We start from the raw sequence: 26210 nt of genomic DNA on the forward strand, positions 1-26210 counted from the left end.
GCGTGGAGGCGTGGGAGGTGCGACCGGATATATACCGTAATAGTGAGTTGTGAGTCAGTAATAGTGAGTAGTGAGGTAATAGTGAACTGTGAGTCGGTAATAGTGAGCTGTGAGTCAGTAATAGTGAGTTAATATCGTAATAGTGAGCTGTGCGTCAGTAATAGTGAGTAGTGAGGTAATACCGTAATAGGAGCTGTGAGTCAGTAATAGTGAGGTAATAGTGAGTAGTGAGGTAATAGTGAGCTGTGAGTCAGTAATAGTGAGTAGTGAGGTAATAGTGAGCTGAACTGTCTCCTTCTTGTCCTCAGGTGCCTTGTGACCTGCCTGCTCTCCTGGTTGCCGCCTTTTTTGGGCGGTGATTGACAGGCTCGGCGTCCAATCAGGGCCGTGGCGTTGCGCCGTTGCCATGGAGACATCCAATCGCGTGCGGCCAGGGAGCCGGGCTTGGCCTGCAGTAATGGCCGCCGCTGCGTGCAGTTCCCCCGGAGTGACGGCTCCCGGGACCCGCAGAAAGCGAGGCGGTGACTCCCGGCGGAGGCAGGCCGCCCTCTTCTTCCTCAATAACATCTCCCTGGACGGCAGCCCCCGCTACCCGGCCCTGCAGCCCCCCGACACCCCGCTTCCTGTATGGGAACCCGGCCCGGGCCTCCTACAGCCACCCACCGGCCCCCAGGGACAGCCTCGGGACAGGTAACTGTCACCCGGTAACTCACTGTATGCTAATACCATGGACAGCCCCGGGACAGGTCAGCGTCACCCGGTAACTCACTGTATGCTAATACCATGTACGGCCCCCAGGGACAGCCCCGGGACAGGTAACTGTCACCCGGTAACTCACTGTATGCTAATACCATGTACGGCCCCCCGGGACAGGTCAGTGTCACCCAGTAACTCACTGTATGCTAATACCATGGACAGCCCCGGGACAGGTCAGCGTCACCCGGTAACTCACTGTATGCTAATACCATGTACGGCCCCCCGGGACAGGTCAGTGTCACCCAGTAACTCACTGTATGCTAATACCATGGACAGCCCCGGGACAGGTCAGCGTCACCCGGTAACTCACTGTATGCTAATACCATGTACGGCCCCCAGGGACAGCCCCGGGACAGGTCAGTGTCACCCTGGTAACCCAAATACCATGTTCTGGCCCCAGAGACAGGTCAATGTCACCCCAGAACCCTATACCATGTACAGCACCAAGGGACAGACCACTGTCCATCTCTGTACCCCATTAATCTCGGTACCTCACCCAGACCCTAGACATCTCAGATATGCCACTGTACCCCATATTCCCACTTTGTACCGTCCTTGATGATTTATAATCCAAACTGCAAAGCATTGGATTGGCTGAGATCAACAAGATTGAGGATCTAAGTCATTGGAGGTGATGCCAAAGGGGGAAAAAGGGAAGTAAAAGCACTTTTCCCATACTATCAGAGGGGGGCAGTCACCTAAACAGACACATTCACTGACAGACACACTCACTAACTATTTGATTTATTCCATTATTCCATTTTAATTTGTCTACCCAACCTCCCTACCTTTGTAAGAGCTGCAGTAGATCATTTGCCTGCTATGATCCTGTCACCTTCCTGTTATTCCTATTCTGCTGCCTTGCGCACCGTTTAGTTATGCAGGAGCTGGAGTGACGTAATATTCCGACTTCTGACATCACAGCAGGTCTTTCTACCCGTCCACCTTCACTCTCCCTTAGCCGGCCACCTCGTGGACTGAACAGGCTGACAAACACCCAGGCGCAATGAAAAACTTCCGACTCGCCAAGACGTCCTGGCGCCTGAGATTTGTCGAGCCCTGAAATAAACCCTTACTAAAGTTTACATTTTGGGCTGAAAAGATGCATAGCTAGCGTGAAGAGATTTTATTTCTAATCCAGCTATTGCGGGCTAAGATAAAAATTGGGTTTTGAATTCACTTAAAATTGCTTCCACTGTATTGTATCAAAATCTACCCTGACGATGTTCCGGGCCTTTCCCAGGGTCTGCAAGCCTCTTCTTAAGTCTTAAGTAACAGTTTAACATTGGAGGTGAGAATGCCTATACCTGACACACAGGACTTTGGTCCTGACCATGCATGGAAAGCCACATGCTATCCAACTCAACATTAACTGACTGAGTCGTATTCCTTTTTTGTTCCTTTCTTTGTTATAATCTAAAAACTGTGCTGTGTCCACCTGTTATTCTGTTGAATATTGTAAATTGCACTCAGAAGCTGGTGTAGCTTTGAGTAAATGTTGGTGATGCATGCACGACAAAAATAAAGAATTAAAAAAAAAAAATTGCTTCCAATTCACATTTTCACAGACTACTAATATGCATTTAAAGGGTTATTATAATCCTTTTGAGGGGGTAGGGTCTTTCTGGTTTAATATACCCTATTGGGCATGTCATTGTTTGAGTTTTCATAAAGATAAAATCTTTATCAAGTACCCTGTGGAATGCTTTGGAATTTCATTGACATTCCAACACCATCCAGAGACCTAAGACAAAGAGGGATTACGTTATCTTATGGTCAGAGCCTAAGTTGACAAAAGCTGATGACACAAACTCCACTTTTTTTCAATTCCTACAGATGTCTGAATCTCTATCCCGCTCCAGGAGCTAGTGACAAGTATAGCTCTCTTTAATGTGCAAAGGCTCACCGAAAGTCTCAGCTGGTTTTAATGCATTGTGTGTAGATATTGTTTTAAAACTATGCATAAATAGCCCATCAAAATAAATAAATAAATAATGCTACATTTGAGTTTGCTGCAGTTTTCCAGACTGCTTGTCCATGAGGGAGTAGTGCCCCAATAAGAAAATGATCAGACACTCAGGATGCCTGGGTACTTTTCCTTACACTCTTTTCAGAGTGCTGGTTTTATCCCTTGAAATGGTGGAGATTTATGGACGCAACAGGGGATTCTTGTAGTTAAAGTTCAGTTATCGGCTTTTTACTGATGAAGGCTGTTGCCTGAACTAAACCTCCCAGAACTGTTTGCCGTGCTTACTGATGAGAGGAATCCCTGTGGGGTAGCATTGGATTGGTGATTTCAAGTACACAGAGGCTAGCATGAACACTAAGTAAAGGGAAGTAAAACTCCTTATTGAGGTTTTCTTTTTGTTTTTTTTTGTTTTTTTATGCTAAACAGAACATCTAGCTAGGTGAATAATAATGAGCCAATAGTACTAGAACACTTGGGGATGGCAGAGTAGTACAGAAACATCTGGTTTAGCCATCCATGCTGTGTATGTTGAATCTTTCACAGGCCATGTGAATATTGCTCAGCCTTGAATAAAAGACACCTATTCAACAATTGGGCAAAAAACATAATCATATCCCAGAAAGTTTTTGTCAATTATAAGCGTTGACTTCAACAGAAAGTATTAAAAATATTCCATCCAGTCTTTGCTTTGAATGTTCGGATAAAGTTTGTCTTCCCGTATTAATCCAGCTTTATTAAACATCACAGTATTTACAGTGGTGAGATGAGGCTGGCGCTTTAGATTTATCTGAAACATAAATTCAACTAAATTGTACATTTGCTCTTCCAGCTGCCAAAAAGCCATTAACGTACATTCATTCAACGGATTACAAACTGTATTCCTTCAAAGTTGAATTTGATCATTTTTCACAAGACTCCCAAAGCTGCGTTGAAGCACGGACTGGATGTTGGGGATGCGAACACAATTTGTAGGTTTTGTCAAACGTTGTAGCTTTTTGTTGTCCATTTATAACTGCATCCGGCAAAGAAAGATGTATGTTAAAGTGACCTAATGTACCTGTTATCTTAGTGAGTTATTGGGACTCATTACTCTTTTTTTTATAGTTGGCTGTTTGGCTTGAATCATACAGAGATTTTTGGAATTCTGTGGTAGATGTGTTCACTGAATGCATGCAAAATCGTTATTCGTAGCATCCTTTTCCCGTGATATAAATGTGTAACATTGTAGCAAATTGCTTTTGTTTTGAAGTTGGTTCTCTTTTATTCCCAGTTCGTTACACTATAGTTCCCTCTGTTTTAATTGAACACATTTGCCGTAAATGCACGGATCTTTTATTTTATATATATATATATGTTTATTATTTCTCACTACCTTTTCACAGAAAGAGCCAGTTCAGCGGACCACATGAACTAATAATAGAGGACTTCTCCGAGTGTGTTTCAAGTCAGAGGTACTTTTACACTATAACATTATGTACCTATCCATGCTGTCTTTAATGCTGAGTGGCTGTTGACAATGGGAGAGCACTTTAGCAGTGGGTGCTGTAACCACAATATTTTTTTATTTCTACCGGATAATTTAGCTTGAATTGTGGGTATAATAAACTAACTTGTCTGATAAACTCCACTTGCTTTTGTTGTGGTCATCAAATGTGCTTTATTTCCCCCCAGTTTTCTTTGTTCTTCTTTTCTTTTTCTTTTTTTTTCTTTACATTTTTATTATTTGCTTGTTCTTCTTCTATTTCAGGTCCAAACTTGCTCCTGAGTCTCCAAGACTCTCTGTTTTGAGGAAAGTTCATTTCATTAAAAGCATGCGCCACTATGACATCCAAAATAGCAGGTATGGTATAAAAACACACAGTGTATCAAACTATTTGTCATCTTTTATATGAGTATATCTGTGTAATGTGCCATTCCTCATTACTTCTATTTTTTAATGTTTTATAGAATAATTCTCATCTGTGCAAGAAGGTCCCTATGTGCAGCATTTTCTGTCCTTCCCTATGGAGAAAGCATACATACCAGGTCAGAGCTTGTTTTAATGTATCACAAGGCTGTAAAATACTTTGTAGATTTCCATAACAGTATTATAAAACACATACTGTGGATATATTTTTTTTTCTTTTGATATGTTATTTCCTTTCTCTCTCAATATATGTTTAATTGTTTCTGGAAAAGTCTGCATCCTCTCTCTATAGAACTGCTTCCTGTGAGGTGCTGCCACTGTTTTTTTGATCTGAGAAATTAATTCCTGCACACTTTAGTTTTGTGTTATTTTGGATTCTTCAAATATGCTTGTGTTTATGTCAAAGCGTAGTTATCTAATAAGCTCAGTCCTAAAACAGGGCTGGATCTAGGAGTCCCATCCAGTCATAGATGCAACTCTAACTCACCTGACTCACGTTTCATTGTCCGCATCCCTTGCCAAAACACTGTATCCAAAAACCTACCCATCAGTCACTTAAAATGGCATACAACTTGTCACGTGCTGCTCATCATTTCACCATAGTATGTTAATTCACAGATGTATACATATTTATCCAGCATAGCATATATTTTGCTTATATTTCTACCTGCAAATTTTTAATAAAAAAAATACGTAAGCAGAACCTCTGAGTGTTAAAGCACCACTCCATGCCCATAAAGCACATTAATGTGTGAGGAATATTCCATTTAAAAAGAATCTTTCTAAATAAATATAAAAAAAAAAAAAATTAAAAATTAAACATCAAGGGGTGTTCTTCCATTAGCTCCCTGGATCTAACGGATTTGTCAGACTTTACTTGAGCGTGCCTTCCTCCCCCCTCATACTTTCTCTCAAATCAGGTCAGCGTTCATCTCTTCCTGGGAAAGGGGGGGGGGGGCGGGTGAGGGCTTGCAAAGGCTGCAGTCATAAGAACTGTATCTTTTGCACCCCCTTAAAGATGTTCCCCAATGAATACTTGTTTATCCGTTGCGGTATGTCTATTAAATAATTGTTTTTATTTCACTATGAAGTGTTCCTTTACGAAGATTCTCAGTATGGTACAACTTGAGTTATAGAGTTTGCAAAATCCTTAGCGGTAAAGGTTTCAGATCGAAATATACCACTGCCTTCTACAACTTGTAACTTTTAAATTTAATAACTGCAGTTGGTTTGTAGAAGAAGAGAAGAAAAATGTCACTTGAAATCAGGCTTCTGTTGTGTTTGTGAGAGAATAAATGTAAAAGGCTATAGAAAGGCTTTAAAATCTCATTCTTGTGGGAAAAGATATAAAATAAAGATTGATAATGAATGGAAACTGTATTCTTAATTCATTTACATATCAAACAGTGGTTGAATAGAACACACAGATGTATATGCTTTGTGTGTGATGTCAATATTCTGTGAACTTACTGGAATTTGTAAAGTGTTACTTGAAAGTGTGTGTGTGTGTGTGTTTGTTTTGGTTAACTTGTAGATCCTTTCAGGAACATTTAGCAAACTTAATTCTGTGAATAAATGTGTCCTTTTGCTGTTTGTTTTAAATTGTGGTATCTTTGCTCAGTGATCTACGTGTTGACGTAACCAAGCAGCGACATGCTTCAGGTGGTGTGTCATCCTCCAGCGATGCTGTGTTCGGAATAGAAGGGGTGGAGCTGGGTGCGGAGGGACAGGTAAGACATTCAGTTTGCCACATCTTCGTGTTCACTTCCAGAACCAAAAATATCACTTAGCAGTGGTTAAAATCTACACCAGGAGGCCTTCTCAACAATTGGAAGCATTTAGTCTAAATCTTGAGAGTCCAATTTCTAGTTTTATAGAAAGATGTTGCTCTTCTTTGTTTTATTTGTTTTGATTCTTCTCTTCCCAAGGTAGTTTCATATGCAAAATTTCTGTACCCAACAAATGCCCTAGTCAGCCAAAAAAGTGAAGGACAGGCACCCATACTACGAAACAGCTCTCATGAGCCCGCCAAACGGAATTTTTCCACAGCTAGATTTACCACAGTTGCTTCTGGAACAGAACTCGGTAAGCTACTGGAAAATACCTTTTGGGTTTTTGTTTTGTTTTTTATCTCCTCTTTTGCTCCTCTCTCCTGGTTTTTATAGAATTTATGCATTTGATCTTTTAGGTACAGAAGCGGGAGAAGATGTAGAATATAACCCAAATATTCTTGATGACCCTCAGTGGACCTGTGGAAAACACAAACGTGTTCTCATCTTTGCTTCATATATGGTAAGTGTTATTGCTACCACCAGCACAGTGCACCCGTAACTCCAACATGGCAGAAGTGTGCATTTTTATTCATGGGTAGTTGACAAAAAAGACAGGTTTGTTATCTAGCATGCGGTGTATAAAGGAATACTCCATGCACTATAACTAATTTTGCGGTTATGGTGTCAGCAGTGTCCAGGCCCTGTCCCATAGTAAGATGACAGACCATCTGGTCTTCTCCAGCAGGAGAATCTAGCTATCTGCGCTTACTATTTGAGAGATCGCAGTTGATGCTCTCAGCCAATGAGAGCAGTCCTGCACGGCTCTGCTTTGTTCTATATAGTCATCCAGATTCTGCTGCTAGAAAAGACTGGATGCAGATCAGGCCGCAGGCTCCCTGGAGTATCCAGGTAAGTTGTTTCACTGAACTATAATGGTTTGACATCTTACTGTGGAATGGCACCAGGACAGTTCTGGCATTATAACTACTACAGCAGTGTTTACAGGAATATGGAATAACATCCGCCTCCTAGAATTAGATTTTTGTGAGTGTTGGTATCTTACAACTTGTCAATATTTTAGAAGATCATCTTTGAAACCTATGGAGCCATCAGTCAAGTAATTTTAATTCTAATCCTGTTATACAATGTGGCACCACAACTAGTTTCATGGTCATGGTAAAGTTCAAATTATAATATATGATTCTGTATTCCAAGACCACAGTGATTGAGTATGTGAAGCCATCCGACATGAAAAAGGATATGAATGAAACCTTCAAAGAGAAATTTCCTCATGTGAAGCTGACATTGAGCAAAATCAGGAGGTGAGGAGGGTTGGGTAGTTAAGGACGGCAGTGGGACTTGGTGAGCTGTGTAATACTCTCAGGGAAAAATTATGTGGAACTCAACCGCAGGTGAATGAAGAGATTTGATACGATCACTTAAAGAAAATGTAATTTAACTTTGGCAGACTTCTGCAGCAATAAGGATTGGAAATAATAATGCATAAATAATGGGAATCTTGTTTCAGTATTGCTTCACAAGAATATAGCATTTAGTAATAAATGAAAATAAGGAATGCTTCATTGGCAATAAGTAGTATAGTCTGTTAGACTTCAATATAGTGTTGACAGAGCAGGTGATTCCTGTTGTAGGGAAGTAACACAGTCCTTTAACTTGAACCAGTAAACGTTGGCAATGTTATATATCCTGGTCTGAGAAGTGGTTATAGTCTTTAGACTCCAGTAATAATGAATAACATAAATGAGTAATTGGCTAATGAGATTTTCCATAGAGATAGCAAGTGGAATCCCAGAGGGCAGACTTAGTATTCCGTATCCTTCCAAAATAACTAGGTAAGAACCAATTAGTAATCCCAATCACTGGAGAACTTATCTTGCCTTTCATGGATGATGAGCACTGAAGTCCTTTCCAGAGTAGAGCGGATTATGGGTCCCTGAAGTAAGTGGAGAGAGGAAGAAATCCAAAGTGAATTCTGTTCCTTGTCAGGGAGTGGAGAGTAGAGTGTAGCCAGGATCAAAACCAGAGAGGTTTGGTACACAGGAAATCGGTTAGCAGAGCTCCGTCGGGAATAAGCAATGTAGCAAGTAGCGAGAGCACATCAAGGATGAACAAACATTGAGCAATTTAGATGCGGTCGCGGCTTCCTTTTTGAAGGGAAACGCGTGACGTCAGACGTGTGGGCGAAACCCGGAAGTTATACGGGTAATGCTGGTTGGTCTGAAAAAAAATATGTGGGAATCCTGACAAGCTGGGAAGATGGTGAGGCAGTGGGGTTTAAGCTTGTGGAGGAGGGTGGCGGAGCTTGGAGAGCTGCGGGAGGAGGAGGGTGGCGGAGCTTGGAGAGCTGCGGGAGGAGGAGGGTGGCGGAGCTTGGAGAGCTGCGGGAGGAGGAGGGTGGCGGAGCTTGGAGAGCTGCGGGAGGAGGAGGGTGGCGGAGCTTGGAGAGCTGCGGGAGGAGGAGGGTGGCGGAGCTTGGAGAGCTGCGGGAGGAGGAGGGTGGCGGAGCTTGGAGAGCTGCGGGAGGAGGAGGGTGGCGGAGCTTGGAGAGCTGCGGGAGGAGGAGGGTGGCGGAGCTTGGAGAGCTGCGGGAGGAGGAGGGTGGCGGAGCTTGGGGAGCTGAAAATCCTTGTCTTGCAGGTTTGCATGCATGCCATTAACTTAGTTACTTGGTGGATATCATTCCATCTTTATTACCTGTTTTGTTTAATGTACCAAGAATGCTAACACACAGTCCCAGCATGCTCTGCTGATGATCATCATTCAGCCTCTCCTGTACTAAAGCTGTGAATTATTCTAACAGCTTGTCCTTGTGTCTTCTCCTGTAGCTTAAAACGTGAGATGAGAAACATGGCAGCGGAGTGTAATCTGGAACCTGTTACTGTGGCAATGTCCTATGTCTACTTTGAGAAGCTGGTCTTGCAGGGCAAGGTAAACAAACAGAACCGAAAACTGTGTGCTGGAGCTTGTGTCCTGCTGGCTGCCAAGATAAGCAGCGACTTCAAGAAACCAGAGCTGAAACATCTATTGGATGTAAGTATGTGCATCACTGCCCCGGGTAACTGGGCAAATTGTTCCCTGCCTGTGTCCATTATTCATTATTGGATTTTAGTCATTTCTTTGGAGACTGTTCGAGTTTATCACATAGTCCATAATACAACACAGAGATCTGTCAAAATAATTTCTGAGAGTTTCAACCAAGCTTGGTTCTCTCAGAATTTGGTTTCAACTTAGTCTGCTGCTAAATAGAATTGTAATCAATATGGTTTTTACTTTTGCTTGAATTTACAATGTTTTGGATTTGTGTTTTTGTTCCCTTCCTGCAAATGCAGAAATTAGAAGAGCGCTTCCGAACCAACAGACTGGACCTGGTTGGGTTTGAGTTGACTGTTCTTGTTGCCATGGAGCTGGCCCTCTACCTTCCCGAGGCCCAAGTATTACCTCACTTCCGGCGCTTGACCAAGCAGATGTAACATGAATATCACAATGTGATGATAATTATTTATTTATTATTTTTATTTGTGCCCTGTGGACATGTGCACTCATCAGACTCACACCACTGATCTTTAACTCTTTTGGATTGTTCTTCTAACAGTGGAAAAGTTGTCTTTTTGGTGCCCTCTCTGTCACTAGCAAGAAAAACAATGTGAACGCTCTGATCCCGGGGCGTTGCAAGGCCAGTGTGTACAAAGTCCGTTCCGTAATACCACAGTGGTAACAATAACCGTGGGTATTACAGTGTATTATTTAAACCAATGGTGTCAGTCTCTATGGAACATTACTGTATACATATTTCTACAGTATTTCTTCATCCCTCTAATGTATCCTCTAGAAAAGTGCATCTCTTTCATAGATGTTGGGATAAAAAGCACATTTAACACTTTCAGTGCCTTTTGTAATGTATTACAAATCACTCTGGCATTGAAGATGTTAACAAGTCATGGCTTGAATTGCCACGGCAGTGTCTTTAAAGTGTCATCATCAGATATATTCTTTGCACTTTCGTAGCACTTTAAAGCTGCACATTGATTGCATTGATCATATTTAAATTTGTTCTGCAATTGTTGTTGTTTTTTTGTTTTGTTTTGTTTGTTTTTTAATTTTGCAAAAACAAAGTGTTTTGTAACCTGAAGGCAGAATGCAATCCGACTGCCTACTTTGTTGTACTTGTGAATTATGATGCAAGATGGCAAAGAGAAGCCTTTTTAAATAGTCTTTACTGCTTTAATTTTCCAGAGTTTTAATAGATGAGAGAGGGGGGAAAAAAGGAATGTTGTTTCAAATGCCTTTTGTAAAGAAAATGTCAGGAGAAAGTCACTTTTAACACTATAAAAGTTCACCTACCTGTCACTAAGAGGTCAAATAAAACAATATATTTATTATACTGATCAGCCACAACATTGGTATTTGGTACCAAGACATTAACAGCAGATCCTTTAAGTCCTGCAAGTTGTGAGGTGGGACCACCATGGATCGGATTTGTTGTTCCAGCACGTCCCACAGATGCTCAATATGATTGAGATCTGCGGAATTTGGAGGCCAAGGCGACACCTTGAACTCTCATGTTTCTCAAACCATTCTTGAACAATGTTGCAGGATGCATTATCCTGCTGAAAGAGGCTGCCGCCATCAGAGAACACCATTGTAGTGAAGGGGTGTATGTGGCCTGCAATCTTTAGGTAGCTGGTACGTGTCAAAGTAATATGAATGTCAGGACCCAAAGTTTCAACACAGAACATTGCCCAGAGCATAACCCTGTCTCCACCAGCTTGCCTTCTTCCTGTAATGCATTTTGCTGCCTTCTCTTCCCCAGGTAAATGACGCACATGCACCCGGCCATTCACCTTATCTAAGATAACGGATTCATCGGAACGAAACCTTCTTTCGTTGCCCCCTGATCGAGTTCTGGTGTTCTCCATTGAAAGCTCTTTCAGTGGACAGGTGTCATCATGGGCACTCTGACTGGTCTGCAGTTGCACAGCAAACTGTGATACACTTTGTGTTTTGACACCTTTCTATTATGGCCAACATTAAGTTTATCAGCAATCTGAGCTACGGTAGCTCTTCAATGCGATCGGACTAGACGGGCTAGCCTTCGCTCTCCACGTGCATCAGTGGGACTTGGTTACCCATGATTCTCACTGGTTGTCCTTCCTTGCACCACTTTTGGTAGGCCCTAACACGGCATAATGGGAACACCTCACACGACTTGTCGTTTTGGAGATGCTCTGACATAGTAATCTAGCCATCACTATATGGCACTTCAGATATTTTTACAAGCACATTTTTCCTGCTTCAAACACATGGAATTCAAGAACTGTCTGTTCACTTGCTGCCTAATATATCCCACCCCATGATGGGTACAGTTGTAACAACATAATCAATGTTATTCACTTCAACCTGTCTGGTTTTTAATGTTGTGGCTGATCAGTCCATATATTCAATAAACTGCATTCGCATTTCTCCAACATTAGAAGGGTGATTTATATAAACTGATGTTCAGATCTGGTGCTTTTTGAGTCTTTTAGGTTTTTTTTTTGTTTGTTTTGAGGGTTTTTTCTTTGTTTTTGTTTTTAGTTTTTTTGCTTCCTGATCGTTTTATTGCAAGAACAAAGATTTTAAATTTTATGCATTAAGATGTATAAACATGTGCCTAAATCAAACTGGTCTGGTACCAGCATTCTTAAGTTATTATCTATTGTACAAAAAAAGTCAACATATTGTTTTTTTTTCCGTAGTGTGTTTTTATTTTTATTTTCTCTTGTCTTTTATTAAGATTATTATTTTAATGAAAACTGGTTTAGCAAAGTGACTGTTCTAGAGCTACGTCCAGATTTTTTTAAACATTACAGCATTAACTACCTAAAGACTTTGCAATTTGTGAAGGCCTGTAGATGGTGTGATCTTCCAGTAAATTGGGTGCCTGACCTTGGACCTCCAGCTGTTACTTTTAATTTTACTCCAACCGATGAAGGGTCGAAAGAGATCTTCCTTGCTTCAGATTATGTAAATGCAAACGTTCTGCAGCTGTCCTGTCTTCTATGCCTAATGCTGCCTGCCTGTAGCTGATCAATTACAGAACTTGGATTTAGCTCCTCTGTCTATGATTCCATTAATATTGCATTATCTACAGGGAGTGCAGAGTCTTACTATATTGAGTAGAAGGCGGTGTCCGTGGCTTGTGTTCTGCTTTTCCATTCTGGGTGTTAAGTTACAACAAATATACAGCAGTGTACATCTCGCCCCTTTTTCCACACTAATTATCCCTGCGGAGAAGAGTTTCCAAATATAACCCCAGATAAAGACACCAGCTTATTGTCTTTAGTGTTCTATTTCAGCACTGACCTTCTTACTTTTCAGGCTTTTATTAACCACTGTAACGGCCTGTAATAACATTGCTATAACTGAAAAAATCTAAAGATTACTCTGTTTGATAATGTTTAATTCCATAATGTTACTTTGTTTTGTAAAATTTCCAGAAATGCAGGGCAAGTGCACCTCGTGGCTGCCCTATGGATGCTTGTTATCTGTGCGTGTTCCCCCTTTGTTACTGCCTCTGATGCATCTTATGGGTAGAAGAGGAGTAAGATTGGTTGCCCAGTTATGTGGTAGGTGGCTGTCCATTAAGGTGTAAAGGCTGTGTCCACTCTAAACCTGTTGCCGGCCCTTCCTTGCCACACGATTTGCACAATGACCTAATTTTGACAGGTCTGATGGAACAGTTGCTATAATCACTCTTTCAAGTGAAAATTTTTGAAATTAACACATTTGCAATTTTAATAGGTATTTGGAAGAAGTTATTAAAAAAATAAAAAATTAACTGCCATTAAGTCATCAAATTCTCCATTGCAAAGCGTTTCATCTTGTATTGTGCGTGGAATCCACAGTTTGTGTTAGATGTGTACTGCTCCGTTCTGCATCATGTGCCAGTTTCAAGCTTATTTAATGTCAAAGCCAAAGGTTTATGGTCTTAGTATAACCATTGTTGAATAAATGTGAATATTTCTGTTTGGTGTGAAACAGCCACGATGTTTGCCATATAACTGTTGAAAACAAATGGTGGTTTTATAAGTTTTTGTCTCCTGCAAGCACCTTGGAGGTTATATAAAAAGAGTCACGTTCACCCTTCATATACATTTTTTTATTGCTCTCCTATTTATTGCCTTATTTGTGCATATTTTTCTAACCATGCATCTTCCATCATTAATTTATTTTCCCTATTTTATTTCCCCCCTCAAACTTGTCAATTGTAGTAAATGGTAAAATCGGGGGGGGGGGGGTGGAGGATAGATTGTGGCACAAAGATTTGAGTAATATTACCTATAAACAGCACAGATAGGAACGTGAAGTTGGGCACTTTTTATACTTAACCCCCTTGTATTTGACCCATCTAGCAATACACTTTTTAAACTGTTTGAATAAGGACAAACTTGCAGGACCTTCAAGCAATGAAGATTGGAGATGCATTTTACTGTAGACTTTTTAAACTTGATGTTTTTAATGTACTTCTAGAGAATACATGTATAGTTGTTTTGTGTAAGCTAACAATACAAATCAGATCCTATTTTTATTTGTGTTATATTTTATTGCCAAGCTCTGTAATTTTTATATATGAAATTGTTATTTTTATTTGGAGTTTGTATATGTGTGTTTCTGGTGCTTCCAGGGTAGATCTATGCCAATCAAATAAAACTTTATTTGTAAATTGTATTGTACATGTTTTTTGCAGTAAAATAAACCAAGCACCTTGTTTGTATTTTGACTCCGGTGTGTACCTCTCAATTGATGCTGTTGTGACATAGCAAAGTGGAGATTAAGTTTTTTGATACAGGTTTTGAAAGCAGACTGTCGTATTGTGTTTTAGTTTTTTGTTTGTTTTTTTAATGTTTTTTTTTTTTTTTTAATGTGATCGCTTCATGCTTCTTCTGACACCGTTTACTCAAAATGACAAGAGAAGATAATGTGGAAATCTTTGCAGGAAATGTTTAATACAATAGTTTAAACCCACGTGTTAGGCCAAAAGTGTTTCTTTGTACAGAATACCTGTACCTTGTGCTAGTCAAATAGATGACAAATGACTAGGTGCTTAGTCCTCACAGCTGAACCATTAAATATGGGGTAAAAACAAGACTTCTGTAAAAAAAAAAAAAAATTCTCCCTAGGATTTATCTGTAGAGTCTTCTCCATTTAAAAAGACTCCACAGGTAAATCACAGACTGATTAATTTCATTCGGGTGTGAACAAACTGGCAGTAAAAACATTTTTTCACAAATTTACTGAAATTCGAATGTGGCTTTGTGTGCGGTTGGACCTCCCATTAGTAACTAGCAGTATCCGACTACTTGTAAGATGCACTCGCATGTCGCATAACTTATAGGACAGCATTGGGCAGTTGTCCCCAGCAGGTCAGAACACGATTTCTGAAAGGGGGGACTTTAGCTTCAGGTAGATATATTTTAACATACAAAGTCAAGTCAGTCAGCCATTACTCTTCATGTGGATGAAACAAGTGAGAATAGAGAATATATTAATTGGTCGCTGGCGACTTTGAAAGAGGGGGAAAACATACCTAAGGATAAGAGAGCAGTATGTCCTGACAACCTTCCGTAAATAGAGGATGTAGTAATTCAAATATTGTTCATCGTTTGATTTAATTTAACGTGTTTTAATCCCTGAGAAAACACTGCTTTATACAATTTATAGAGTTGGTTTTAAAGGTTAACTGATACCCCTAAAAAATAGTGGTGAATTGTTAAGTGAATTACAAATTAGTGAATCTCCAATCCCCCCCACCCACTTGTCTGTCTGTTTTGTCCAAAATTGTCAAATCCCATGTGAATGCTCACCCATCCCAGGCTTAGAGATAAATCATCCTGAGACCTATACTAGCACACTACCGAGATGTCAGAGATTTGTCATTCCTTGCTTGAAGCAAAATGTCTTCACCCAGTACAGATTTACATGGTCATGGGGGAAATACTGCTCTTGACTGCTATTTCTTAGTGGAAGGGTAAGCCCTTCGGCACTCCAGATGTGGACTACATTCCCCTGATGCTTTGCCATTCCCATTACGGATGCAGTTTTTTCCAGACACCGCTCAAAACTGGCTCTAGATTCTAATTTTAATCTTTTATTCTAGGCTTAAATTGAGGGAGTGCTAAAATTCCTGGGAAGAAAATTAAAACGTAGGGGGCGGAGTGTGTATCTATGTGTGTGTGTGTGTGTGTGTGTATATATATATATATATATATATATATATGTATATGTCCAACATCTGGCACTCAACCTGGAAAAAAAAATATATATATATATGTTTTAAGGCCGTAAGGCCTGTATTTGTGGGAGGAGTTAAACGTTCCATATAAACGCTACTCCCCCCCCTTCCTACCTGCCGTACGCACGCTGTTCACCTGGCCTGCTCACCTCCCTCTCGTCAGCAACTTCCGGGTCTTCTACAGCACGCTTCCGGTCCCATCATTCCTTGCGGCTCTCTCACCGGCTTTCGGCCACACGCTCGCAACACAAACTAATGAACGTCAGGTAATCGGCGAGAATAGCCGCTTTCGGCTATTCCCGCCGTTCTTTTTTTCCCTAATGTACCTACGATCACACGCACATGTGAGACTGTGAACGGAGGGCAATTCGGCTGTTTGTTTGTTCGTTTTAATTCATAGGCACTATAACCTACCCAGAACGTCCTGTACATTCCTATTACATGAACAGTTGTACTTACTGCACACTGCTCGGTCAATGAAACATAGCTTCTGAATGTTCATGAGGTTCTGGGAGTGACTTCCTTTTCCTCTTGGGGTAAATAGATAATACCCAGCTGAGCCTCTTTGGAGTGGCCCCGCTTCCATTTTAACAGGGGCATGTATGTTTGGACAAGATTGCCTCACTTAAACAAGGCCATCAGGCCTTAAACAGTCTCTGAGGTCTGTAAAGGCATAATCCAGAATGTACTCCTGTCCTGTCTGGTCTCTTAGCACATAATGGTCACTACAGACCTTGTAAACGTTTTAAAACTCATTAATCAGTAGTGGTCTGGCTATGAAGTGGTACATTGCATACTGTCAGTGCCTGGTATATAGGTACTCCCTAATGAATAGCCCACACACTTGCAATTATACCGTGGGCGGCGGGTCTAAGGCTACTTGGCTGGAAGTACTCCTATGCATCTCAGCAGTGTATCTAAATGTAATGTACTTTTATCCCAGAGGGCTGACACCCCCATGACCCTCATGCTCCATTACCTCTGTGGCTGACTAAGCTCGCAAAAATCTGTAGTGCCAGGTCCAGCACCCTCCCAAACCACCTGCAGACCCACCCACAGGCTTCTCACTATTGGCTGATAGGTACCAGTTGGTGCACTGAAGTGTTGGAGAGGGCTGCTAGATTTACTACCTAATTTTATTATATCATGCACGACATATTGGCTACGGAAATTTTCACTCCTACTTTCCATCATGTTTTTCATATATCAGTGCAATATTTCTAAATTGGAGATTTTGGGCATACTTTCCATTATGTTTTAATGTATCAGTGCAAAGTCCTAGTTTATTCGGCTGGTATCTCCACCTAGTGGTTTGATGGTATTTGCTGTTTATTCTGTATAATGTGTAGCTTCTCTGCCGTCCTGTTTTCAGGTTGTTAATGGTGTTTCTTCTATTGGTGCATCCCACGTAATACCACTAAATGCCTGACGCTATGCATGTACTGTTTTATTGGGTCAAGTTAATCTAACTAACTAAACACTGTATATGTTGGATTTGTTTTATCTCCCAGTTTACGCTTACACTTACGCATCTCCTGTTATACATGCATCGAATTACCTCAGGTTCAGGCGTAACCGCCATTTGACATTCCCCGCTGATTTCTATTAATGTTGCATACTGTCATTTGTTACCATTAGACAGTCACTAGGTCGCTATTATCACCTATTTCTATCAGGTACAATTTTGTTTCATCCACACTTCAAACAACCGCCTCGACAAGGCCACGTTGTTACACGATGAGGTATCGAACCGACAATCACTGTTACTATTTGTTTCATTTTGTCATCTGCTAGCAGTAGACAATTACTGGTTCACTATTGCCGCCTGTTTCTATCTGGTATAAATGTGTTCCTTCACATTTCCTACAATTGTTACACAATTGGCCTTTGTTAAACGATTATCACCTGTTTCTATCAGGTTTAGTTTCATTGTGTTTCCTAACAACTGCCTCTACCAGGCCACGTTGTTACATGTTTGGGGTACGGGGGCTTGATTCCTGCCTTGCCTCGTCAGGCCACGGCTCCACTCCACAACTCTTCATTCGTACTCACTACCCGTAACAATCGTTTTGTTACTCACTACCTTGCTAATTTCACCCTCCTCTCTCCGTCAGCTGCCACGACGTTTTCTTGGCACAACGCCTTCATTTCATCTCCTTTCAGGTTTATATGGTAACCATCATGAGAATCTTCAGCACCCTCGGGGTCTATCGATACTGCACTATCAGCTATATCTCCATAGTACTTCACTATACTGCACATTATTTTCCTTCCCTCGACTTCAGTTCCTTCTTCTTTCTTCCTCCTTTCTCTCCCTTCGTTTCCTCTGTCTCTATCTGGGAATATCCGGGTATCTATCATTTACTACAACTTGGGTTTCCAAGCACGTTACGTTACCCCCTTATCAAGCCCCCGTCTAGGGTCAGAGAACTGGCTATCTAGGGTTAGGAGCTGGCCTTAGCTGTACACCGTAGCTGGTCCCGCGAGGCCAACTCCCCAATCTCAACACGGAGATTTCGCCCCTCGGCCCAAATCATAGTTAGTGCCTCGCATTCACCCACCTATCGGGTTTATAGTTAGGGCCTCACCTGACACGGCCACACGTTTTGGATCTTTACTGTCACCGAGAGGCCACCACCCCGCCACCACGCTAGTGGCTCGAGCCCCACGCCCAAATCATAGGTAGAGCCTCTCACCAGCCGCTTGGCTACTAGCAGGGCCTCACTTGTCACGGGGTAGTGAGCTTTTCGCTTCGGCACTAGTTAGCCAGCCAGTTCTATTTTACTTAACCATATTGTTGTTGTTTGAGTTCATTGTTGTTGTCATGTTCTTTTTCAGGATGTCCTACATACGCAACGTCAGACGAGGGATTGCAACATTGTCGTGTCTATCAGGGCCGACTATCCATGAGTCGCTCAGTCTCGTACCTCACCCAACTCACATCTCTCAGGCATATTCTGCATTTTGGCATCCCCTTCCGGTCACTCGGCTGTTGGGGCTCGACACAAGTTATCATCTAGAACTTTATTCGTTTGCTCTAGGATACATATAACAGAATCGTGACATTCTTCAAAGAAGCAGTGGAGCAGGACTTCCACAGGCATACTGATCACCCTGTAGTCTTTTCTACATTTTTGACACCTTTTATTCAAACCTTCATACGTACATGATCGCACTATTCCGAACTGACATACACGTTTCTGACAAGCCTTTCAAACCATACCCCATTTTTTACACAAGATATCAAAGATAATTGGTTATCGCTTCACAGTAACGTACGTACACAGATGGGAATACCGGGCAGTATCAGACTCCCTAAACAGCATTCGCGCCACACAACCAGGTCTTAAATCTATGTGCCTGCAACCATACAAGGGTTCGGGAACCCTACAACTCCACGATCACAACTAATCAGACAGGTAAGTCATGTCTCCCCAAGGAAACTTTAAGAAGGGACAAACACTACACCGCGTCACGTCAACGTTCGAACCAGACAATCGAGACACTTAACCACTAATCACTCCCTATCTACTTCTAAATACGATTCTACGTTCACATTCCGTCATTAGAGTAAGTAGGACCACTAGCTGCTATTTTCACATCCATTCTATAAGAACGACATCCAGTAGCAGTACGCCGGAACAAACATTAGAGGCACTAGGAATCGGCTATATATTATACAGGAACATTCCCAACACAGGAGTAGCAAGACATGGATTTTATATAGTGCTATAAGTGTGTTTTCTGGCATTTCCTTTTGCCCTCTTTTTCAGGCCTACCCTCTACGTCGGTTCCGGCACACCACACCGACTTAATTCCAATCACAAGGTACTTCACTATACGATATTAACCGACCACAAGTTTTAAGGCCGTAAGGCCTGTATTTGTGGGAGGAGTTAAACGTTCCATATAAACGCTACTCCCCCCCCCTTCCTACCTGCCGTACGCACGCTGTTCACCCCACCCACCTCTCCCTCTTATACAATTCATTCAGGGGGGGCCCTCTTTTTCAGGCCTACCCTCTACGTCGGTTCCGGCACACCACACCGACTTAATTCCAATCACAAGGTACTTCACTATACGATATTAACCGACCACAAATATATATATATAAAAAATAGAGTGTACTGGCGCTACTTATGGAAAGATGGGTAGTTGTTGTATAACACCGCAAAACACAGCCGCTATAACACCAAAATCTTATCTTAAAACAAAGTATAGAACGGTGTAGGTGAAGCGCTAATAATATGTAACCCGTGATATAGAGTGCGGAATATATAGCAATACCTCTACCTTAGAATATTTTAATACAGGAATCCTAATGGAGGTATGCTGTACCTTAAAGACAAAAGGCAAAATAACCACACATAGTGTATACTGTAATATGAATAAGTAGTGTACAAAAAATAGGGGAAATATGCCCACTTACAGGAGCTAACAATGTATAGCTCACTGTGATCGCCTGTAGGGTCCGTGAAGACGACCCTATCCCTTCTTGGGTGGTTGTTCCTTTGTCACTTGTTTTCTAGATCAAAACACAGACATCTATGGTGCAATATTGTGGGTTCCAGTGGTGATATTCAAAAAGTAAAATATGTACTTACAAACCCAGAGCCCTCCACATCGGCTTTGGTCTGAGGGTGTATGTAGTTAAGGACTACAAGCCTTCTTTGTAAAAATAGCAGGAGATGCCACAAGTGGTATAAAAATAATAAGCAATTTATTGTATCATATATTTAAAAAAAGTAATAATAATATAATATAATATCTCTACATAAAATACCACTAAAATGGCCAAAAAAAGTCCAATATCAAAGTCTCTTTTCCTCACAAGGTCCCCAGGACGCGTTTCGCCGATCTGGCTTCTTCAACTGGTGTTTGGAGAAAAATCTTTGCTTCTTCTTTGGACCAGCTCCTGCTATAAGTACCCCTTCATGGGTACTGTGATTGATTTCCGGCTTGTTGAATCGCGGGCGTTCACCATGGGAACGGTGACGCCCTGCGTTCCAAGCCTCGCTTTCAGTTCGTCTTCTGATCCGCCCGTCACTTCCGGTTTCCGTCTATGTGCCGATACGTCATCACTATGCGCTCGGCACTCACGATCTCTGTATTGTCGGTTGGCATGGCAACGGGGGAATTGGTACACATAATGACATATGATTACATTCTTATATTGAACACATATCCTTTATATCTTTTGAATAAATGGTCTATCTTTCACCTCTCAGTTTGGTATATTAATCCTAAACTCCAACCTCTCCCATAGGGATATTGTTACCTTTCTATATAGTATATTAATATTTAACAAGGATTAGAGTTTATTACAGGGGGTAATCCAGCCCCTAGAAGTTTTAATTAAACATATCAATGTATAGGGAAGAATTAGAAATATTGTAGGGGATAGTACAGCCCATAAATAATTAGATTCAACAATATAATAGATAAAACCATTATCTACAAATTCAGCAGTGCTGATGTGCTGCATTTAAAAGTAAAAAGAATAGTGGTTTAAAAAGTTCTCAAATAAGACCATATGAATAAAAGGAGAGAAGGGTGGAGACTGCATTCCCATTTTAAAAAACTGTCATCCTAAAATTCTTACTTTAAAAAATTGCACATTTCAAAATCCGCATTGAGACCGTAGGGGATTAGGGTGTTTAATTTAAAAATCCATTCCATTTCGTTTTTACTCATCTTGGTATTAAAGTCACCTCCTCTCCAATCTCTTTCTAATTAAAAAAAATATATATATATAAAAAAATTAGAAAGAGTGGGCATATTTCCCCTATTTTTTGTACACTACTTATTCATATTACAGTATACACTATGTGTGGTTATTTTGCCTTTTGTCTTTAAGGTACAGCATACCTCCATTAGGATTCCTGTATTAAAATATTCTAAGGTAGAGGTATTGCTATATATTCCGCACTCTATATCACAAGTTAAAATAGCTAAAGGGAGCTTATCCAATCAAAGGAAGGATATATAAGAGAGTTTTTCATTGAGACCCAGAGGTGCCAATGTATTGAGTTCTCGAATCCAGAAGACCTCTTTACGTAATAATGCTATGTATCGATTTCCTCCCCTCCTGGACGCTGGAATATGGTCAATGGCGATACACTTGAGTGTTGTCAACGGATGTTTCTGTTCGAGGAAGTGACGTGCCACTGGTTTATCGGTATGGCCATCTCTGATTGCTGTACGTATACTCGAACGATGTCCCCTTATTCTTTCGCAAAGTTGTGTGTCCGTTTTCCCCACATAGTTCAATCCACAAGGGCATGACAGTTTGTAAATAACATGATCGGTTTTACACGAGATGCGATGTCGAATCAGATATTTCTTCTGGGAATGTGGGTGAATAAATGATTTTGTGGGAATCAAGTGCCCGCACGTGACACATCCTAGGCAACGGAAGCATCCCGGGTTAAGGAATTTATTCTGATCACGCAGATAACTCTGTTCCGGATCAGTGCGGACTAACAAGTCTCGCAAATTTCTCCCCCTATTATAACAAAGCATTGGTTTTTGAGTAAAGATTGTAGGTAAAGTTGGATCTCCCGTCAGGGTACTCCAATTTCTCTTCACAGCTTGGGCTAATTTGGTGCTGGCCGAATTGAATCTCATTGGAAAAGTCAATCTGGGTGCTTTTGGTGATGCCTGTGTACCCGTGGTATTGTCGACTTAGCGCTGTATCAATTGTGTACCGATTGTATCCCCTCATAAGAAACTTATTATACATAATTTCAACTTGTTTCTCGACTCGTTCGGTCAGAGAATTATTCCGAAAAACCCGGAGAAACTGGGTGTATGGTAGTGATCTTTTGCTGTGTGCAGTATGCGCACTTGAAAAATGGAGTATGGTGTTTCTATCCGTGGGCTTCGAGTATAGTTGATATTCAATTCTGCCCTTCTCGATAAAAATCTCCAAATCCAAGTACTGTACAATTTTAACATTTATGTTAGCCGTGATTTTAATTGGACAAGGCAAATCATTGATGTCCTTCACAAACTGCTCGGCTTCCATGATAGACCCCTTCCAGAGGATTAAGATATCATCAATGAAACGTACGTATTGTACAATCTGTTCTTTATATGGATGGAGAATATACTCTTTTTCAAATATATGCATATATGCATTAGCATACATTGGCGCCATTGCTGCGCCCATCGATGTTCCCGAGCATTGCATGTACCACCGAGTTTCAAATCTGAAGTAGTTGAGTTGAAGGGTAAGCATAAGTAATTCCATAATGAATTCTATGGGGGGACCCTTATAGAAAGGAGATTCACATAGTATTTGCCACATAGCATCTATGCCCCCCTCATGAGGGATAGTGGTATAAAGACTCTGCACGTCTAATGTGATCAGCACCAGGTCCGTGGGAATATGTTCAATTTTCTTTAATCTACCAATCAAGTCTTGTGTATCCTTTATACACGTTGGAAGACGCTCCACCGGTTCTTTGAATAAGAAGTCTAGGTATTTTGCCACCGGTTCTAAAACCCCGTCAAGAGACCGTAGGGGATTAGGGTGTTTAATTTAAAAATCCATTCCATTTCGTTTTTACTCATCTTGGTATTAAAGTCACCTCCTCTCCAATCTCTTTCTAATTAAAAAAAATATATATAAAAAAATTAGAAAGAGTGGGCATATTTCCCCTATTTTTTGTACACTACTTATTCATATTACAGTATACACTATGTGTGGTTATTTTGCCTTTTGTCTTTAAGGTACAGCATACCTCCATTAGGATTCCTGTATTAAAATATTCTAAGGTAGAGGTATTGCTATATATTCCGCACTCTATATCACGGGTTACATATTATTAGCGCTTCACCTACACCTTTCTCTCTCTCTCTCTCTCTCTCAGGAGCACTCTCTTGGATTTCCAAAATATATTTTAAAAAATCACCACCTCTACATCAACGTTTAGACCCTTCAGGGTCTTTATCAAGATGATAAAGATGACCCTGAAGGGTCGAAACGTTGATGTAGAGGTGGTGATTTTTTGGAAATCCAAGAGAGTGCTCCTGTTTTTATATGTGTGTGTGTGTGTGTGTGTGTGTGTATATATATATATATATATATATTATACATTGTATGACTATCGCTAATATTTTAGGCCAAATCGGCTGCGGCTTTGGCTCAATTAAACACCCGTTTAGATTAGAGTCTTTTAGACAAAACTATTCTCCGGTCATTTCTCAGGCATTAAACCACTGTCTTCTGTTTTTTGTGCCTCCCACTCCACCAATTTATGGTCTATCAAACCCAGTACGTTCAGAGTCTTGTAATCTCCAGCTCCAACAGAGTCGACAGCAAGCTCATGGCCTCTTCTCTTTGCCAAGTTAAGGTAGGTCATAACATGACCTAATTGAAAATCTAAGATATAACTGTGTACTTATTAATATTAGAGATAGAGGAGAGAATTGTCGATGCAGAGACGCTGCCCTAATTTATCAAGACTGAGAGGTTGACTTGTTCAAGAGGGTATGTTATTCTATTTTACGGAATATTGCAAGCATATACTTTAAAGAACAATTGGACAGATTGATTGTGCTTTTAGGGAAAGTGCAGTCTGCAACATTTTCAATACTAATAGTTGTCTTGTATGTAAGTAACTGGTCACAGTGATACATTATCTAGATTATTTTCTATCAGTAGAGTAACCGAATATTATATCCTAAAGTATGCACAAGACCTTGACTCTTTTTATATCTACTAACATTATGCTGTCTTAAGATTAAACTGTAGACCCCTCCTCCAGTTTAATTTTCCTGGGTTTACAATTAGACTTGATGTTGCACTGCAGTCCAGCCCACCTCTCCCACGGGCAATGTCTAATGTAACAGAAAACACCGAGTTCTAAGATACCTATTACGGTTTGGATCTCTCTTTGGTTCTCTGAACTCTGCCATGCACATTTACCACAAGGGAACTACTTCATTTTCTGACTACTCAGCCTGCTCCCTGGTTACCTACGACAATTGCACTGAGACACTCGATGCTCAGGTTTGAGCAGACCTGTTTATAGGGCTGTACTTCCTATTCCACTGGAACTGGAAAGCCATGTTCATTCCCTTACTGTCCAATGAATCCCCCATTATCTGTACTGATGCTGCTGCCCACACTGGATTTGCACTTTCAAGAACAACTGGTTCTGTGCCATAGGGCCCACAGAGAGGCGGGAGCCTAACCTCTTTTAGTTACACTTTAGCTCTCTTTGAGTATACTTCATCGTGGCAGCCACACACAACAGTGTCTATGGAGGGGGATATGTGAAACTATGAATAAGGTTGGTCCTCCTCATTAACAATAATGAGGTTAGTTGGGAAGTTCACTTGGCTAGCAGAAACACAGCAATCTTACCTTGTGGGAAGAGTTACCCGACCTATAAATACAAAGGATGTGTGTTCTCATGGCCGATACTGCCTGGTTCAGCCCACCAATCTCTCCTTTTATTTCTGCCTTAAATTCCTTACTCCTATATACTGATCAGATGGTTTCCTCTCTTCAGTCCTCTTGCCCCACCACCTCTCCCCTTGATCCCATTCCCTCATTCCCCACCACCTGTCCCCATGATTTCATTCCCTCTTTCCCCACTACCTGTCCCCTTGATCCTGGTTCCTCTCTTCCTACCACCTGCCCCTTTGATTCCATTCTCTCTCGCCTCACCACCTGTCCCCTTGATTCCATTCCCTCTCGCCTCACCACCTGTCACCTTGATTCCATTCCCTCTCGCCTCACCACCTGTTCCCTTGATCCCGTTCCCGCTCGCCCCAGCCCTGTTCACTTGATCCCGTTCCCTCTCGCCTCCCCACCTGTTCCCTTGATCCCGTTCCCTCTCACCTCACCCCCTGTTCACTTGATTCCGTTCCCTCTCGCCTCACCCCCTGTTCCCTTGATCCCGTTCCCTCTCTTCCCACCACCAGTACCATTGATCCCGTTCCCTCTCATGTGAAAGGAGACAACACTATTTCTTGTGATAAATATTGGTTCGCTATGATTAGAATTATGTGGCTTGTAAAAGGGTGATCTCACATTTTAAGCGAACTGAAATCAGTGGCCTATTGGATTTTATTAATTGTATGTGAATTTTCCAAGTACGATCTGAATGCTGTGCTCACAATTTGGGCTGATTCCTTTAGTTAAATAGAGAGAGGAGCGTGACGCAGCTGGGTTCTCTAATAAACGATCCGGGTTGCGTGTGTATATACCGCTGGCGTCTGCAGTATGGCTGCCCTCAGGTTACAGAGATCTTCCAATCACCCCGTGATCTACCTGGGACGCAGGTGTACTCCCTACACAGTGCATTTTGGGTAACTGAAGGCATGGGTTTGTTTTAATATTTTATTTCTGTGTATTATCTCTATTGGGGCCGTTTTACCCCACAGTTTCCCTTTAAGTGATGTTTATTAATATTATTATTATTATTTTATTGTTATTAATATTATTATTATTATTATTAGTGTTAGATATAAAGCTGTAATTATGACATGTTGCAGAGATTA

At 41.2% G+C, this 26210-nt stretch overlaps 1 protein-coding gene across 1 annotated transcript; it reads left to right on the forward strand.

Moving 5' to 3' along the window:
• The first annotated feature begins 445 nt into the window (after nucleotides 1–445).
• On the forward strand, nucleotides 446–10475 carry CABLES2 (Cdk5 and Abl enzyme substrate 2). The gene is made up of 10 exons (XM_063459595.1): nucleotides 446–690; nucleotides 4108–4176; nucleotides 4473–4565; nucleotides 4673–4750; nucleotides 6253–6361; nucleotides 6560–6716; nucleotides 6820–6923; nucleotides 7619–7725; nucleotides 9250–9454; nucleotides 9754–10475. The coding sequence occupies exons 1-10, from the start codon at nucleotides 458–460 to the stop codon at nucleotides 9892–9894; spliced, it is 1296 nt and encodes a 431-aa protein (XP_063315665.1). The 5' UTR covers nucleotides 446–457; the 3' UTR covers nucleotides 9895–10475.
• Nucleotides 10476–26210: the final 15735 nt, after the last annotated feature.

The sequence above is a fragment of the Pelobates fuscus genome, chromosome 6, assembly GCF_036172605.1.
Source record: "Pelobates fuscus isolate aPelFus1 chromosome 6, aPelFus1.pri, whole genome shotgun sequence".
NCBI lineage: Eukaryota > Metazoa > Chordata > Amphibia > Anura > Pelobatidae > Pelobates > Pelobates fuscus.